The following is a 19255-nucleotide window of genomic DNA, read 5'->3' as shown; positions in this document are numbered from 1 at the left end:
ACCACCACCTCCACCACCTTCACCACCACCACCACCTCCACCACCTCCACCACCACCACCACCACCACCTCCACCACCACCTCCACCACCTCCACCACCACCACCACCTCCACCTCCACCACCTCCACCACCACCACCACCTCCACCACCACCACCTCCACCACCACCACCACCTCCACCTCCACCACCACCTCCACCACCTCCACCACCACCACCACCTCCACCACCACCGAGACGCCGTCCTCGCCACCTTCTCTGTGGAGAAACAGCAAGTGGAAGCCGAGGCAACTGCATTTCTACTGCTTGGCATCTGAAACCACCGAGGACTCATGTGTAGTACTTCCAACAACAAAGAATCATTGATGAAAAAATAGACCCAGAGTAAAAATAATAATAATAATAAAATTCCCTGAGGAAGAAAGCCTTCACAAAGCAGTGCGGGGAGCAGTGGGGGAGCAGTGTGAGGAGCGGTGTGAGTCTGAAGTGACCGTGAGCCGCGGGGCCAGCACAGGGCCACCGGGAGAGCCGCTGGAGGTGGTGTTCTGCAGGAGGCGGAGGGGAAGGGCCACGCGGTCCCTGTGAGGTCGGAGCACATGGCAGCCCCCGCCGCCCATCAGTGCTGCTCCCGCGCCTCCTGGCAGCCACACGCCGTGAACGGCCCTCGCTCAGGCCCTGCCTGCGTCTCATTGGTTCCATTGCAGCCACGAGGGTCTCCAAGTCAGCAAGCTGGCTCCAGTGGAGGCAGAGTATTAGCAATATCATGATACTGTTACATAAATCAAGTAAAGTAAGACAAACTCATCCTGAGAAGGTAATTCCAGTTCAGAAATGTGGGGGAGAGGCTATGGCGGGAAGTGCCAGAGACAGGAGCCAGGGACAGCAGTATACAGGGCCTTGGGTTACCACAGTGCATCCTCTCCCGCGAGTCCTCTGCAGAAGCCCAGCTGGTTCCCTGTCCGGGGACCCCGATCCCAGACGCCTCGTCCTCCAGTGTGATGTCTGACTGCCATTACTTTTGAATTGTTGACATAATAAAAGCCAATTGCCAGCCAATGAATATTTCAAAAATGCATGCTTCTCCTGGAAGGGCCCTTGAATTCTCAAAAGCGTCCTGGTTTGGGTGAGAATCCTGGATCATGGCCACACAAAGGGGCGGGAAGGTCAGGATGGGAAGGTCAGGATCAGGCAAAGTGGGGCACTGGTTTGGGTCCGGGTTCCCTGCCTGTGCCACCCAGCAGTGACCCGGGGGAGGAGGGACAGCGGTGACCACAGGTCTGACCCTACCTGCCACCGACTCCTCGGCAGGGCCACACTGGGGTTTGGCAGGGTCCGAGGCCGGCACACAGTGTGAGGAGAGAAAAGGAGGCCACAGCCATGGCTGGAGTTCCAGGCCGGCCTCCTAGCCTCCAGAGGGACAGGAGAGAGCAGGGCCAAGTGCCCGGTCCGGGTGCCACCCGGAAATTGGACTCGGACTGAAGTTTAGCAATAGGTTAAAGTGTTGCTCAGAAGTCAAATTTTTGATAACTTTGAATTTATGTTCTGCTGTCTGGTATTTATTTATTTATTTATTTATTTATTTATTTATTTATTTAAAATATATTTTATTGACTTTTTACAGAGAGGAAGAGAGAGGGATAGAGAGTTAGAAACATCGATCAGCTGCCTCCTGCACACCCCCTAATGGGGATGTGCCCGCAACCTAGGTACATGCCCTTGACTGGAATTGAACCTGGGACCCTTCAATCCACAGGCCGACACTCTATCCACTGAGCCAAACCAGTTTCGGCAGCTGTCTGGTATTAAATTTTTGCTTTGTGTAGCTTTGCCTAAATTTATGGTCGGCAAACTGCGGTTTGTGAGCCAAATGCAGCTCTTTGGCCCCTTGAGTGTGGCTCTTCCACAAAATACCATGGCCTGAGCGAGTCTATTTTGAAGAAGTGTCATTAGAAGTTTAAGTTTAAAAAATTTGGCTCTCAAAAAAAATTTCAGTCGTTGTACTGTTGATATTTGTCTCTGTGGACTAATGAGTTTGCCAGCCACTGGCCTAAATCATTCCTGGATTCAGTTGGTTTATTTTATAAACCAACTTCAGACAGTGACACAGGTGCACAGACAGGAGACAGACACTGCGGGCGGAGCCCTGGCAGCGGGGCCCACGCCCCTCAGAAGGGGCTGACCCTGGACATCCCAGGGCCAGGACGGGACGGGGTCTGACCTGGGGTCGGGGGTCAGGCACGCGTCTGATCCCATCCTCTCTGGCGTCCTGCGCTGTGGCCGGAGCTCATGGCTCTTCCTCCCGCAGAACCCCTGTGACGACAAGCGGCACAAGGACATCTGGTCCAGAGAGAAGACCTGTGAGCACTTGCCCCGCTTCCTGGTCATCGGGCCGCAGAAAACAGGTGAGGTCCTGTCTGTGTCGGGGGTCGTGGTGTCTGGCGTTGCTGGGCTGATGTGCGTGTGACTAGGAGACACGCAGGCATGGCCTCACTGCCGGGGTACCGGCTCCACACCCTGGCCCAGATGCTGCCTGGGAACTGGACTCAGGGACTGCATTGTAGCCACAGCTTTTAAAATAGTTGCACAGACGTCACATTTTTAAAAATATAATGTTATTGATTTCAGAGAGGAAGGGAGAGGGAGAGAAAGAAACATCAATGATGAGAACCATGGATCGGCTGCCTCCTGCACGCCCCACACTGGGGACCAAGCCTGTAACCCGACCCTGTGTCCTTGACCAGGAATCGAACCGGGGACCCTTCAGTCCACAGGCCAACGCTCTATATCCACTGAGCCAAACGGGCCAGGGCAAGACCAAATTTTGGACAAGGCTGAGGTTACGTGCTGCCAGCTGGTGTTTAATCCTCCTCCTGTGCTCTGCCTGAGCCACCCCTCAGCCGCCATTTGACAAAGAGCGCCGGGCAAACTGTGCGCCCTGTCTGCCTGGACGGCTATCAGAGCCTCTGGCTTTGCTGCCTGGAAATACCCATGTCTGTGGAGGCCGGGGGGGGAGGGGGAGGAGGCTCCCATCCTCAGTGTAAGGCCTGGGCTGACTCCCTCAGGCACCGAGCTCCTCCGGGGCGCCCTCCCTCTGGCTCCCTGCGCCAATGGGGGAGTCAGAGTGCCTCAGCGGCCAGGACACTTGTAAATAGAACATTTTCCACTTCCGCTGGACGTGGCAGTTCTATGTGCGGCGCTCGTGTCCTGCCTCTGAGCGTCCCGCTGCATGTCCCTCAGGGTCCTGTCAGCGGGCTGCTCAGCTCTCATCACACTTGACTGCCCTCCCGCCGGGCCAGACGCTCAATGCCGTCTTTCCAGAAGCCTGCCCCTGCTTTACCCTTCCGGGGACACCAACGTTTCTGAGGTCCAGCCTCAGAGCACGCCTCCTCCTGGGAGCCTGCCCGACTGCCCACTTCCTCGTGGGCAGGAAAGCTCTCCTCTGCTCTCATGTGGGCCCGCCTCCCGGTGTGGTAAGGCCTGTCCCGTGACCCACGTCCCCGCACACCCTTCCGCTCAGGCCAGCACAGTCAGCGTCTGCTGAGCAGAGCGAGTGTATCAAACTGACCTGGGTACGATATTGATCAGGGACCCCGCAGGTCCGGTGCCAGCCGCCCCTGATGCTGTGGCCACACGCCCGGCCCAGGAGGGAACTGAACCCCGATTTCTGAGGTTTCCCGGCTGTTTCGCCCGCCTGCCTGCTTTGGCCTGTACTCAGCACTGACATCTGATCACGTGTTGAGGTCCACAGAGCCATGGACACGAACGAAAACACGCTTGGGTTGCTGTCGTGTGCAACGTGCCTCACTGGTTTTAGGGAAATTGCTTTGACTCTTAAGAATTAAATGTCCCGCCCTAGCTGGTATGGCTCAATGGCTACAGCATCAGCCTAAGGACTAAAGGGTTCCAGGTTCAATTCCAGTCAAGGGCACGCCCGCGGCTGCGGGCTCATCCCCAGTGGGGGGCGTGCTGGAGACAGCTGATCCATGATTCTCTTCATTGATGTTTCTCTCTCTCTCCCTCTCCCTTCCTCTCTGAGATCCATGACAATAAATTTTAAAAAGAAGATTGTGAAGAATGGAGTGCGCTATTTGAGCACAGACCCGCTGCAGTAACGCTCTCTCCTCCCCCCGCAGGCACCACGGCCCTGTACCTGTTCCTCCTGATGCACCCCTCCATCGTGGGCAGCCTGCCCAGCCCTCGCACCTTCGAGGAGGTGCAGTTCTTCAGCGGGAGCAACTACCACAAGGGCATCGACTGGTGAGCACACTCTGCCACACGCATGCCTCGCGCCTGCACGTGGCCCAGCCACTGCGGTGCTCACAGCACCCGCGGGACCGCGGAATCCGTGTCACCCGCCACAGTGACTTAGACACGGATCCGCTTACCTGGCGTGACCGGGATGTGTATGGACAGTGCATAATGATAACTATTCCTGGTAAATGAGAGGAGAGAGGGCACTGTGGGGTGCTTTTCATAGAATTGTGCATAACGGCCTTTAAATCCTCCCTGCGAGTATTATTATTTCACCTTCACTGTGCCCAGAACAAGCATGTCAGCTCAAAGGCTAACACGGGCCACATACATGAAGTTTGACATGCTTGGCCTAGAACGTTTTAACTGGATGGATAATGTGTCTTCCTGGTGTGAGCTCAGGGGCAGAGAGCTGTCTCCTCTCACACGGGGTGTGAGCTCAGGGGGGTGTCCTCAAACACAGGGTGTGAGCTCAGGGGGGTCTCCTCCCACCCAGGGTGTGAGCTCAGGGGGTGTCCTCCCACACAGGGTGTGATCTCAGGGGGTGTCCTCCCACACAGGGTGTGAACTCAGGGGGTGTCCTCCCACACAGGGTGTGAACTCAGGGGGTGTCCTCCCACACAGGGTGTGAACTCAGGGGGTGTCCTCCCACACAGGGTGTGAGCTCAGGGGGTCTCCTCCCACACAGGTATGAGCTCAGGGGGACTGTCTCCTCCCACACAGGGTGTGAGCTCAGGGGGTGTCCTCCCACACAGGGTGTGAGCTCAGGGGGTGTCCTCCCACACAGGGTGTGAGCTCAGGGGGGTGTCCTCCCACACAGGGTGTGAACTCAGGGGGTGTCCTCCCACTCAGGGTGTGAACTCAGGGGGTCTCCTCCCACACAGGTATGAGCTCAGGGGGACTGTCTCCTCCCACACAGGGTGTGAACTCAGGGGGTGTCCTCCTACACAGGGTGTGAGCTCAGGGGGTGTCCTCCCACACAGGGTGTGAACTCAGGGGGACTGTCTCCTCCCACACATGGTGTGAACTCAGGGGGTCTCCTCCCACACAGGGTGTGAACTCAGGGGGTGTCCTCCCACACAGGGTGTGAACTCAGGGGGTGTCCTCCCACACAGGGTGTGAGCTCAGGGGGTCTCCTCCCACACAGGGTGTGAACTCAGGGGGACTGTCTCCTCCCACACAGGGTGTGAACTCAGGGGGACTGTCTCCTCCCACACAGGGTGTGAGCTCAGGGGGACTGTCTCCTCCCACACAGGGTGTGAACTCAGGGGGTGTCCTCCCACACAGGGTGTGAACTCAGGGGGTGTCCTCCCACACAGGGTGTGAGCTCAGGGGGTGTCCTCCCACACAGGGTGTGAACTCAGGGGGTATCCTCCCACACAGGGTGTGAACTCAGGGGGACTGTCTCCTCCCACACAGGGTGTGAGCTCAGGGGGTGTCCTCCCACACAGGGTGTGAACTCAGGGGGACTGTCTCCTCCCACACATGGTGTGAACTCAGGGGGTCTCCTCCCACTCAGGGTGTGAACTCAGGGCGGTGTCCTCCCACACAGGGTGTGAACTCAGGGGGTGTCCTCCTACACAGGGTGTGAACTCAGGGGGTGTCCTCCCACACAGGGTGTGAGCTCAGGGGGTGTCCTCCCACACAGGGTGTGAACTCAGGGGGTGTCCTCCCACACAGGGTGTGAACTCAGGGGGACTGTCTCCTCCCACACATGGTGTGAACTCAGGGGGTCTCCTCCCACTCAGGGTGTGAACTCAGGGCGGTGTCCTCCCACACAGGGTGTGAACTCAGGGGGTGTTCTCCCACACAGGGTGTGAGCTCAGGGGGACTGTCTCCTCCCACACAGGGTGTGAGCTCAGGGGGTGTCCTCCCACACAGGGTGTGAACTCAGGGGGTGTTCTCCCACACAGGGTGTGAACTCAGGGGGGTGTCCTCCCACACAGGGTGTGAGCTCAGGGGGTGTCCTCCCACACAGGTATGAGCTCAGGGGGGTGTCCTCCCACACAGGGTGTGAACTCAGGGGGTGTCCTCCCACACAGGGTGTGAACTCAGGGGGTGTCCTCCCACACAGGGTGTGAACTCAGGGGGTGTTCTCCCACACAGGGTGTGAGCTCAGGGGGACTGTCTCCTCCCACACAGGGTGTGAGCTCAGGGGGTGTCCTCCCACACAGGGTGTGAGCTCAGGGGGACTGTCTCCTCCCACACAGGGTGTGAACTCAGGGGGTGTTCTCCCACACAGGGTGTGAGCTCAGGGGGACTGTCTCCTCCCACACAGGGTGTGAGCTCAGGGGGTGTCCTCCCACACAGGGTGTGAGCTCAGGGGGTGTCCTCCCACACAGGGTGTGAGCTCAGGGGATCTGTCCAGCGCTCCTGGCTTCTCTGATTGAAGTCCCGTGCACTCTGATCTCCGGGGAGGCAGTTTGCATTCACGTCTGCAAACACCCATTTGCCCTGTTACTGTTTCCGTGGCCATAGGGGGGTGCTTGCTGTCTCTTGGTTTAGCTTTGACAGCACAGAACAGGGGACCTCTGAGGATGTGCCTCCGGCCCTAACAGCACCCCTGCCCGTGCTCCTTCCCACGAGGTCCCTCCCACAGCCACAGACAGCCAGTGCCAAGCGTGCGGACTCCCCGCTGGAGAGGGCGGGAGGAGGGGGAGCAGCAGGAGGAGGGGGAGCGGGAGGAGGGGAGCGGCTGGAGGAGGGGAGCGGCGGGAGGAGGGGAGCGGTGGGAGGAGGGGAGCGGCGGGAGGAGAGGAGCGGCAGGAGGAGGGGAGCTGAGGGAGGAGGGGGAGCTGAGGGAGGAGGGGAGCGGGAGGAAGGGGAGCGGTGGGAGGAGGGGAGCGGTGGGAGGAGAGGAGCGGCGGGAGGAGGGGAGCTGAGGGAGGAGGGGGAGCGGGAGGAGGGGGAGCGGCGGGAGGAGAGGGAGCAGCAGGAGGAGGGGAGGGGCGGGAGGAGGGGGAGCTGAGGGAGGAGGGGAGCGGGAGGAAGGGGAGTGGTGGGAGGAGGGGAGCTGCGGGAGGCACAGCCCTCTGGCGGGCTCACGCGGTCTCTCCGCAGGTACATGGACTTCTTCCCCACGCCGGCCAACGTCACCAGCGACTTCCTGTTCGAGAAGAGCGCCAACTACTTCCACTCGGAAGAGGCTCCCCGGCGGGCCGCCTCCCTGGTCCCCAAGGCCAAGCTCATCACCATCCTCATCGACCCCTCGGACCGGGCCTACTCCTGGTACCAGGTGGGCGGGGCTGGGAGCCGGGTCCCTGGGAATGGAGCGGGGCCGGGGTGCAGGGACAGCAGGTGGAATGGGGGGAGGCGGGCAGGTCAGGAGGGGCCCAGGGGCTGGAGTCACCAGAACCCGGTGGGAACAGGGCCAAGGGGGGCGGAGACTCCCTGCAGGCCCCGGGTCCCGGGTGATGTTCTGCCCATCGTCCTCCCGTGGGCTCTGGGCGCGATGCCCAGGTCTCCTCCCACACAGGGTGCGAGCTCAGGGGGGGGCTGTCTCACCGTGTGTCTGCCGGGAAGACAGGCTGCATGCCGCCGCGTGTGGCCGCTGTCCCAGGAACCCCCGAGGACATGAAGTGAGGACCTGTGTCCCGTAAAGAATCGGGGGGTGCGGGAGGGCTGTCCTGTGGCCAGTGCTGGCCGTGCTCAGAGGAACCAGCAGAGGGCTTGGCCCTGCTGGAACCGGTTTGCCAGAGGCAGATTCTGGAATCAGGGGGCAAAAAGCCGGGAAGGGGGGTGGGAAGCCTGGGTTTTCGTTTCCACGTGGTTTCACCATCATTTTTATTCTAGAACCGAACCATCATCTGTGTGTGACATGAGGGGAGCACACCCATCACACACTCACACACACACACACACACACACACACACACACCGTGCACACCCGTGCGGACATGGTGTTAGAACCATCGTCTGTGTGTGACGTGAGGGAGATGCACACACACACACACACACCGTGCACACCCGTGCAGACATGGTGTTAGACCCATCGTCTGTGTGTGACGTGAGGGAGATGCACACACACACACACGCACACACACACACGCACGCACGCACCGTGCACACCCGTGCAGACACGGTGTTAGACCTATCGTCTGTGTGTGACGTGAGGGAGATGCACACACTCACACACGCACACACACACACACACACCGTGCACACCCGTGCGGACATGGTGTTAGACCCATCGTCTGTGTGTGACCTGAGGGAGATGCACACACACACACACACACACATGCACGCACACACGCACTGTGCACACCCGTGCGGGCATGGTGTTAGACATGAGGGAGATGCACACACACACACACACAGACACACCGTGCACACCCGTGCGGACATGGTGTTAGAACCATCGTCTGTGTGTGATGTGAGGGAGATGCACACACACACACACACGCACACACATGCACGCACGCACACACGCACTGTGCACACCCGTGCGGGCATGGTGTTAGACATGAGGGAGATGCACACACACACACACACACACACACACACACCGTGCACACCCGTGCGGACATGGTGTTAGAACCATCGTCTGTGTGTGACGTGAGGGAGATGCACACACACACACACACGCACACACACACACGCACGCACGCACCGTGCACACCCGTGCGGACATGGTGTTAGAACCATCGTCTGTGTGTGACGTGAGGGAGATGCACACACTCACACACGCACACACACACACACACACACACACCGTGCACACCCGTGCGGGCATGGTGTTAGACATGAGGGAGATGCACACACACACACACACGCACACACACACGCACGCACACACACGCACGCACGCACGCACCGTGCACACCGGTGCGGCAGAGGCGCTGGCCTCACGGCGGCTGTTCTGTTGCAGCACCAGCGGTCGCACGAAGACCCGGCCGCCCTGCGGTTTAACTTCTACGAGGTGATCAGGACGGGCCCGGGCGCCCCGCCCGAGCTGCGGGCGCTGCAGCGGCGCTGCCTGGTGCCCGGCTGGTACGCGGTGCACATCGAGCGCTGGCTGGCCCACTTCGCCGCCTCCCAGGTAGCGTCCGCCGCCCGCCTCCCCGCTGTGCCAGCCGGTGCTGGCCTCTCAGGCAGCATGGGGGCCCTGGCCCGTGCGGCTCCGGGATAGAGCGCCTGCCTGCAGACTGAAGGGGCCAGGGTTCGATTCCTGGTCAGGGCACATGCCTGGGTTGTGGGCTCGATCCACAGATAGGGGCAGCTGACCCATGATTCTCTCTCAGCACTGATGTTTCCATCTCTCTCCCTCTCCCTTCCTCTCTAAAATCAATAAAAATATATAAAGAAAATGGGAATTACCATATTTTCCCCTGTATAAGACGCTATTTTTTTCTAAAATCTTAGACTGAAAACAGAGGGGCATCTTATACACAGAAGTCAGCGAGAGGGAGCCACACGGGTACGTAGCTGCCCAGACCTTGTCAAACCGGCTTCCTCCAATCACAAGCCTTATTGTTACTGACCTCAGCTGACGCCATAGTGGAGGTGGAGGTGGAGAGATGTCAAAAACTAGAAAGATAAATACCGGTAATTGATTGTCTTACTCTGCAAAATTCTCACTGAATGTCATCAGCTCCACAAAGGAGCTGGAAACAGAGCTGCAGAGACCATGGGGACCTCCTCCGCTGAGGGTCTGATCAGACAGTGGGGAAACAGGAAGAACAACTCCTTCAGGTGCCAAAAAAGGAGAAGGCCTTGAGAGGAAAACCAGCAAAATGTTTAAAATATCGATTTCTTAATTTTGGGTTGGAAAAGTGGGGGTGCCTTATACATGGGGGCGGACGTCTTACACACGGGAGAATACTGTACCATGGCCACAGGTAGCAATTTACAGCCTCAGAAATGTTTAATGTCAATCATGATGTTCAGATGGGGTCGGTGGCATGGACCACGTTCTCGGTCTCCCTGCAGCCAACAGCCGGTCCCAAAGTGGTCGGTCCTCACACCGGAGACTCCGGGACCACACGCCAATGAACGCCACACATGCACTTATCCGCATGTGTCTGTCCCCGCAACGCCCAGGTGGGACGGAGCCAGGAGTGAGGATGCAGGACAGGTCCGCCCGGCTCACCCCCTCATTCCTGGTTGGGCGACCATAAGCTGTGTCCTCGGGGTCTGTGAGGAGAATGGGGTGATCTCCATCCGTACCCCCAGGCTCTCCCCTGGGCTCCAGGGTGGCTCAGGGGCTTCGTGGGCACACGGCACGTGGAGAGCCCTGTTTCCATGGAGCACTAAGCCAAGAGCAGGTCTGCGGTCATCTCTGACTGAAAGTCAGGTTTCCCAGGGCTCTGATAGGGCCTCCAGCAATCTGATTGGTCAATTGGGAGACACTGAGCCACAAGCATCACCACGCATTCCTTGTGGTGCCGGTTAACCCGCCGGTTCAGTCACCAGGCCCAGGAGGCAGCTCAGCCTAGTTGACTTCGCTCTGTTCCTCACTAAGTGGCTGTTCCTGCCTCTGCAGCTGCTGATCGTTGACGGGCAGCAGCTGAGGTCCGACCCGGCGGCCGTGATGGACGGCGTCCAGAAGTTCCTGGGGGTGACGCCGCGGTACAACTACTCGGAAGCTCTGACGTGAGTCTGCCTCCTGCTCCCCCGTGTCCATCAGTGGCCATCATACGTGACCCTGGGACGGGTGCAGATGGGCCCACGCCATCAGCACGAGAGACCCTTTTACACCTCACAGTGCCCCTCAGGAGCCCTCAGGGCAGCACTCTCCTCCTCCACGGAGTGTCTGCCTCCCGTGACCTCCTCCACGGAGTGTCTGCCTTCTGTGACCTCCTCCCTGGAGTGTCTGCCTTCTGTGACCTCCTCCACAGAGTGTCTGCCTTCTGTGACCTCCTCCACGGAGTGTCTGCCTTCCGTGACCTCCTCCACGGAGTGTCTGCCTTTCTGTGACCTCCTCCACGGAGTGTCTGCCTCCCGTGACCTCCTCCATGGAGTGTCTGCCTTCTGTGACCTCCTCCACAGAGTGTCTGCCTACCGTGACCTCCTCCATGGAGTGTCTGCCTTCCGTGACCTCCTCCACGGAGTGTCTGCCTTCTGTGACCTCCTCCCTGGAGTGTCTGCCTTCTGTGACCTCCTCCACAGAGTGTCTGCCTACCGTGACCTCCTCCATGGAGTGTCTGCCTTCCGTGACCTCCTCCACGGAGTGTCTGCCTTCTGTGACCTCCTCCACGGAGTGTGTGCCTATAATGAGCTCTTCCCAGGGAAGTTTGGTTAAGTGCACTCTCTCCATCCCCAGGAGTGGAAGCTGTAAAGGTGAATGGTCAGTCTCTCCTCTGCAGGGTCTACGGGGCAGGAACAGAGCCCCAGAGGGTCCACGGGGCAGAAACAGAGCATCACAAGGTCCGTCACAGTGGGCAGATTCTTTTTTCTTTTTTAAAAATATTTTCATTGATTTCAAAGAGGAAGGGAGAGGGAGATAGAAAGTCCATGATGAGAGAATCATGGATCAGCTGCCTCCTGCACGCCCCACACTGGGGATGGAGCCTGCAACCTGGGCCTGTGCCCTGACCGGGAATTGAACTGTGACCTCCTGGTTCTTACCTGTAGGTTGACATTCAAACACTGAGCCACGCCTGCCAGGTGCATTTTGGGTTTACTCTGTGTTCATTCAACGAGGTAACCAATTCAGAGAGAATCGTGGCTTATGTCCAATGATCTGCTGCTGCAATGAGGGGTCATTTCTAAGCCTACTGGTATGGAGCCATGGCCACGTATTGGCTTGTGGATTCTGTGGGCTGGGAACGGAGACAGCTTGTCTCTGCTCATCATACCTGGGCCCACCGATGGGAAGACGTGGGTTTCTGAATGTGACCTGGATGTCTGCGCACTAGAATCTTCTGAAAGCTACCTTTTCAGTGTACAGGTCGCTCACCTCCTTGGTTAAATATAGTCCAAAGTATGTTATTCATTCAGATGCAATAATGAATGGGTTTGCTTTCTTGATCTTTCCAATGGCTCACGATCTGTGAACAGAAATGCCACAGATTTCCAAATATTAACTCTGTATCCTGCGGAGTGCCCGTGTGCCTGGGCTGGTTCGGGGTGTTTCGGTGAAGTGGCACGGCCTGTGAGGGTCGGACCGTCCTTGTCTCCCAGGACCGAGTCCCGCTTGCTCCTGCTGTGGCACTGGTCCTGCGCACGTCCTGTGGGTTTGTTGGGGATTTCTGCACCTGCATTCTCCAGGCTCACGGCCTGTAACTCAGTCTGTGTCCTCGCGGGTTTGAGGTCGGATCATGTGAGCCTTGTAAAGTGAGCACGCTCTCTCCCTCTGGTGCTGTGGGGATTTGAGAGGGATCGTGTCTTCTTCGGTAGAGTTCGCCAGGGCAGCTGTCTGGTCCGGGACCCTTACATTGGCCCCACGGTCCCTTCAGGTCTCTTCACGTTTTTGACGTTTATTTGAATGTGCTGCTCGGGGAGTTTCATTGCTTTGTCTCCCACCTTATCGACACATTCCTCCCCTTCACCGTCTGCAGGCCGCCGCCGGGTGTCAGGCCCGTGGCCCAGGCGTGTGTCTGCCCCCAGCCAGAGTGTCTGCTGTCCTCCCCAACCCCGTCCCTGCAGAGGGCGATATCCCGGACCCCTGGAGGAGGTGACTCCGGACCTTTGCCACCTTGAACCTCCTTCATGTCCTCACATCTGTCTGGTGGGTGGGGGTGGTCAGAGCCCGAGTTCGAAAGGAGGCCCGCGGTACAGCATGGTGTCTGCTGGATTTCATTAACTCTCAGGCCAGCTCTCTGCCTGTGTGTAGGTGCGAGGGGCGCGTCCCCGAGGGAGGCCCCACGCCGATGCCATCCTTCGTGACCCGTCTCTGATCCCGTCCTGTGCGGTCTTTGGCAGGTTTGACCCCCAGAAGGGCTTCTGGTGCCAGCTGCTGGAAGGAGGGAAGACCAACTGCCTTGGGAAAAGCAAAGGCCGGAAGTACCCGCCCATGGACCCCCAGGTAGGGATCCTGGTTTTAGAGCCGTGGGGTACAGCGAGGCAGACATGCTCACTGGACAGGAGCCCCTCCAGACGTGTGAAGTACTCACACGGGTTACCAGACATGTGGCTGGATAACATGTGTGAGCATCACACTTACTAGTACATGTTAATGCACGCCCTGCACCTGCTCTGTGCACGGCCTGAGCTAAGCGTGAAGGCCCCACCGAGACAGGGGGCTTCTCCCAAGCCACAGGCAGCCGGCCCGACCGGTGTCCCACAGCCCACTCCCTCCACGCCGTCCACGCAGCAGGCCGGGCTCAGTCCGGCCAGACGCCCGCCCCGCCCCGGGCTCACCTGTGCTTCTGACTCTCCGGCTGTAAGTCAGGGGTCCCCACGCCCCCTGGGAGCAGCTCCCAGAACTCAGAGAAACACTGGACTCGCCATTCATTATCCGAGGGCCGGCAGACGGGACAGGAGCACAGGGCCGCCTGGGGAGGGCAGGGCGTCCATGCCTCGGGGCGCCCCCCGCCCACGTCTCCCCGCGTCACCACCCGGAGCTCCTGCTCCCTCTCAGGCAGGACTGAGGCCCCCCTGGCCTTGGGGACCTGTGTCACCGCCCCTCTCTCCTCCCAGGGGCCGGGGTGGGGCTCGAGTTCCACAGGTTGTCCTGGGAGCCAGCCCCTTCCTGGGTGGGACAGAAGACGTGACTCTCACCTGGATGGTCCGTTTGGGAGCGCTGTGTCCGAGCGCGGCAGAGACCACGTGTCTATTTCTTACTCTGCCAGCAGCCGTGGGCCACCCTGACCGGGGGGCGGAGGGGAGAGGGGAGTTAGTTATGGCCCCTGGTCTGTGATAGGAGGCAGGAGCCTCTGGGCGGAGGGCCGCTCTGAGGAGGCTGGGGATGGGGAAGCAGCAAGCATCCGGGGCTGGGACCACGGGCTCCCGCTCAGGCAAGGTGGGCACGGGAGGGAGAGAGGGATGTGAGGTGATGCGGGCATTAATGGAAACAGAGGCACCGGGAGGCCCTCAAACTACAATAGAACCTTGAACTTGAGAATGTCCATGGGCTTCTGAAATCACTTTAACCTGCAAGATGTCAGTATGACATTCCCAGGTCTGCAAGCGGCTGACCCCGAGGTGAGGGTGTACCCTCGGGGTCCGGGGAGGGGAAGGGTGTGCCCTCGGGGGGGGGGTGCCCTCGGAGGGGAGGGGTGTGCCCTGGGGGAAGGGTGTGCCCTCGGGGGGGAGGGGTGTGCCCGGGGCACGGGGAAGGGTGTGCCCTCGGGGTCAGGGAGGAGTGTGAGGAAACACCAGCGCGCATGCGCCAGAGTGTGGCCGTTCCGAGTCCTCTCCCAGCGACACGGAGGCGCGTGGGGAGTTTGCGTGAAGAAAGGGGTTCATTTGCGGTGAATCACTGGGACGGGCTTAGGAGGGAGGGGATTTGGCCAGAGGAAAACAAGGCTGTTGGTGCCTGCGCTCAGCCGTCCCTCCCGCCAGCAAGACCGAGCTCCCGGCACAGGGTGAGGCTGCGGCACCGGGCAGGAGCCCAGGGTTTTCCAGAAACAAAAGAAGGCATAGCGAGGGCCGGGGGCTGTGGGGTCACCTGGTGTGTGGCCCTCGGTCTGCGAAGGCCGACCCCACGGCCGACCAGGAGCAGGCCAGGAGCCGCGGCCGGCGGTCCCGTGACCACCCCTGGCATCGTTTGGAGTAGAATGTTGTTGGTGATTTTTGAAAATCTATTTGGGTCCCAATAAAGATAGGAAATGTGTTTGTAACATCACAAGTGATTTCTTTACACATGGATTTTCATGTTTAGGGGTTTTTGTTTTTATGCCACGGCCCCATGGCACAGAACGTGACACATTCCACGGGAGTGTCTGTGCTTGTCCAGGAGGCCTGTGGAGTCGGCACAGACCGGTCCCACCCCTGGCTGCTCTGTGGCGTCAGAGGACCCCTCAGTCTTCCCTGTGGCCGGCACCCCTCCCGCCCTGAACGGCACCCTGGACCTGGTCTCATTCCCGGCTGCGCATCCACGGGGTGCTTTTGTCACCACAGCCGGGGCCCGGGCCTGTTCCCCATGGCTGGGTCCTGTGGGAGCGCTTATCCAGTCCTGCCGGCAACAGGGGAGCAGCGGGCACCCACAGACACTGCTCTGCCCACCCGCCCCCATGAGCTGGTTGCTTATCTTGGGTAGAAGGACAGAGATGACATGGGGAAGTAGGAGTTACGGGCATGGGGAAGTGACCGGATAATCTTACAGGTTACAGGTCCTGCGGACTGGGGGGGTGGGAGGGGTGTGGAGGGGGTCACAGAGGGCGGGCACCTCGGGCACAGGGACCAGATCACAGGCCTGGGGCTGGGGTGTAAGGAGCAGGCGCCCGCAGGACTAGGAGGTCTTAGCCCCGAGGCGGGAGGCCTCTCCCTCGTAATGGGCAGTTCTCAGAAGGAGGGCAGTTCTCGGGAGGAGGGCAGTTCTCAGAGGGCAGTTCTCAGGAGGAGGGCAGTTCTCGGAAGGAGGGCAGTTCTCAGGAGGAGGGCAGTTTTCGGGAGGAGGGCAGTTCTCGGGAGGAGGGCAGTTCTCGGAAGGAGGGCTGTTCTCAGAGTGCAGTTCTCGGAAGGGGGGCAGTTCTCGGGAGGGGGGCAGTTCTCGGGAGGGCAGTTCTCAGGAGGAGGGCAGTTCTCGGGAGGAGGGCAGTTCTCGGGAGGAGGGCAGTTCTCAGAGGGCAGTTCTCGGAAGGAGGGCAGTTCTCGGGAGGAGGAGGGCAGTTCTCAGGAGGAGGGCAGTTCTCAGGAGGAGGGCAGTTCTCGGGAGGAGGGCAGTTCTCGGGAGGAGGGCAGTTCTCAGAAGGAGGGCAGTTCTCGGGAGGAGGGCAGTTCTCGGAAGGAGGAGGGCAGTTCTCGGAAGGAGGATGGCCGCGTTCCCAGGGGAGCCCTGTCCCCGGGGGAGACTCCAGCCGGCGAGGAGGTGCTGTCCACTCAGAGCAGAGCCTCCGGTGACAGGGGGGCCCACAGCTCTGGTCATGCCGCTGGGCCAATACTCCATTCTGCCCCGAACACTTTCAAAGGTGAAAACGATGACATCCGAGCGGACACAGAGATACATCTCTGCAGCTGCCGGATGCCACAGCCCCAGGGACAGGCCGTGCGGTCTCTCCTCATGACCTCTCTCTCCTCTGCCCCAGGCCAGAGCCTTCCTGTCCGCCTACTACCGGGACCACAACGTGGGGCTCTCCAAGCTGCTGCACCGGCTCGGGCAGCCCCTGCCCGCCTGGCTGCGCCAAGAGCTGCAGAAGGCCAGGTAGCACCGCGGCAGGACCACGCACGGCCGCTGCCCGAGCGACGCCCGCCCCGCCCTCCGCACCCGCGCCCCGGGAGGGACTGGCCGAGCCTCCGTCCTTCCCGCGGCGAAGCCTGCGTGTGCGCCCTCGGGGTCACTAGCCCAGCTGTGCGAGCTTCGGGCAGTCCTGGTTCCGGGCAGGAGCCAGCGAGGCTGTGCCTCTGTCCACCGCAGCGTCAGGGCTCGGTGACCCAGGGGCTGCCCGTGGGCGGGGACGGGGAGGTCCCGGCGGGAGGAGCGGGGCTGCTGTGAGCCGGTCTGGGTGAGGACTCCGCTCCCCGCTGTGCGTGCTGTGAGAGGCCATCGGCCCTGTCTGCTCTGAGCAGCCGTCACTCCGGTGTGGGCCTGTCCCTCTGCCTTCAGTGCCATGGCTCGCTGACCCGGTAAAGCTGGAGCCTCCTGTGAGGACAGACTGGCTGCAGTGCCCTCAGGGGCAGGAGGAGCTGACCCTCCGCATGGCATCCCCGGCATCGTGGGTCCCCAGCGCCCGTCAGAGATTCGGGAAGCACAAGGAGACCACAGACTGAGCTCAGTGGTCCATGTGCGCGTCTCCACGTGGTGCAGCCGTCCTGCTGTCAGCCAGGCCGCCCGCCGGACGGACAGGGAGGGGTCCGTGGACTCGGTGTACCAGGGGAACAGGACGCACGGATGAGCGGAGGGAGGAGTGCAGCACGCTGCGGGTCCAGGAGGCCCTGGTGCCGTGGACACCCAGCGTGGCCGTGGACGTGTGGGCCTGCTGTGCGCCTTGTGGGTCTGCTGTGCGCCTGGGCAGGTGCCGCGCCCGGGCCATGTCCATCCCGCCTATGTACAATGTACGCTGAGCTGAAACTCCCCTCTCCGTCAGCTTCTGACCCTAAAGCTCTGCTCCCCGGTCACCCGCACGGGGTTCTGGGAAGGGGCCTTCCCGTGGCCGTGGCAGGTGCCTCTCCATGCAGAGGGCGGGCTCGGCCATGGGGTTTGGCCCTGTTTTGTCCTGAAGGCGTGCAGCGGCCTCTCGTCACTCAGTGGCACATCAGGCGACGGTCAGCAGAACATACGCCACAGGCTCCGCTGGGACCCTGCCCGCCTCCGGGACTGTCCTGGCTGGAATAGCAGACCGGTCCCTGCAGTCTGAGAAACTGCTGCACAGTTTCTATTTGTGCTCTTGTTAAGCTGCGATTCAAATCAGATCTAAAAGAGAATGATTTCTACCTGTTTTATTTCAGAATTCACTCAGATGCTCCTTCCTGATCTTCCCGCTGCAGCCAGAGGCTCTTATCTCCCCCCCCCCCCCCCAAAAAAAAAAGAAAGAAATGTAAGGTTTCCCTTGGGCGCAATGAACAGAAATCACCAACTTTCCTTTGCTGCCCCTTGGTCCACTGAGAGACCCCAGTTCTCAGCCTGGCCCCTGGGGGAGCCGTGCCACCAGGGCCAATGCCCGCAGACCAGTAGGATTGGGGCCAAGAGCCGACACTGCGTTGGTTAGTTCACTGGCTCCTCCTGTTTACAGTCTGACTAGAGGCCTGGTGCACAAATTCGTGCACGGGTGGGGTACCTTGGGGGGAAGGACCGTGGGAGGTTGGCCAGCCTGGAAGGCTGGCTATGGGAGCGCACTGACCACCAGGGGGCAGCTCCTGTGTTAATTGTCTGCCCCCTGGTGGTCAGGGCACATCATAGCCACTGGTCGACTGGTTGTTCGGTCATTATGTCGCTTAGGCTTTTATATATATAGATTCCTTTCTTTCCGGAGCTAGAAATTAAGGTTTTTTTTGTTTTTGTTTTTGTTTTTGTTTTCCAAATGGTATATCAGATATATTTATAGAAGACAGGAGATATTTTTCATATTAAGTGACACTCACCTAACTCAAAGCACAGTTCATCACTAGATTGTTTAAAAATAAAACTCATTTTACTCACTTTTTCATTTTTTCTTCTAAATGATGTAAACAGTATCATTCACCTACCTACAGATATCTGGGAGTGAAATTCCCCCGAATCCAACCAATCCATTTCTGTGGTTCTTTTCAATCAGCATCACATTCCTTTATTCAGGTTGGTGATGGAGACACAGAATAAAGTCTAACTATAAATTCTCTTCATCTCAGTGCTTAGTGGGGCCCTGGACCAGAAAAAATTATGATACATCAGGAAATTTTCAGAATGTTTTGATTTTTCAATTTTTGCTCACTGGCTACTTCAGAATTACAGACACAATGTTTAATATATGCAATTCTTTGAAATTTTAAATAAACTCTAGCACTAGCCAGTTTGGCTCAGTGGAAAGAGCGTCGGCCTGCAGACTGAAGGATCCCAGGTTCTATTCTGGTCAAGGGAACATGCTTCTCTCTCATCATTAATGTTTTAATTTCTCTCTCCCTCTCCTTTCCTCTCTGACATCAATAAAAGTATATTTAACAAATAAAATTAAATAAATTCTGTCTCGCGGTCTGCAGTGACATGCTTTTTAACCTTGTGAAGAACTTTGTAAAACCTTTAAGCAAGCTGGTGGCTTCTTTTCCCTGCTTTGTTCCAACTGTCTGACTCACAAACACAGCCGCTGACTCCTCACGCGGACACCAGCAGGGACAGCATTTCGTGAACAGCATCGTATTATAGCAGATGTTTGTCCAACAGCAGCCTCTAAAGATTATTGCCCAGCCCTGGCCGGTGTGCTCAGGGGTTGAAACGTTGGCCCACACACTGAAGGGACTAGGGTTTGATTCCTGGTCAAGGGCACATACCTGG

At 59.0% G+C, this 19255-nt stretch overlaps 1 protein-coding gene and 1 long non-coding RNA gene across 2 annotated transcripts in view; one reads left to right on the top strand and one right to left on the bottom strand.

Annotated features, from left to right (window-relative positions):
* LOC311622341 (bifunctional heparan sulfate N-deacetylase/N-sulfotransferase 4-like) overlaps positions 1-18948 on the top strand; it is a 121881-nt gene extending 102933 nt beyond the window's left edge. Inside the window, 7 exon segments of the mRNA XM_084883399.1 lie at positions 2303-2399; positions 4131-4254; positions 7309-7483; positions 9116-9286; positions 10730-10839; positions 13111-13213; positions 16377-18948. Coding sequence (XP_084739525.1) covers positions 2303-2399; positions 4131-4254; positions 7309-7483; positions 9116-9286; positions 10730-10839; positions 13111-13213; positions 16377-16496 — 900 coding nt within the window. The 3' untranslated portion in view covers positions 16497-18948.
* LOC311622356 overlaps positions 1-19255 on the bottom strand; it is a 385135-nt gene that overhangs the window by 75794 nt on the left and 290086 nt on the right. The window lies entirely within an intron of this gene.

The sequence above is a fragment of the Pipistrellus hanaki genome, assembly GCF_964339955.1.
Source record: "Pipistrellus hanaki genome assembly, chromosome: 5".
NCBI lineage: Eukaryota > Metazoa > Chordata > Mammalia > Chiroptera > Vespertilionidae > Pipistrellus > Pipistrellus hanaki.
This window is presented reverse-complemented; position numbering and strand designations above follow the sequence as displayed.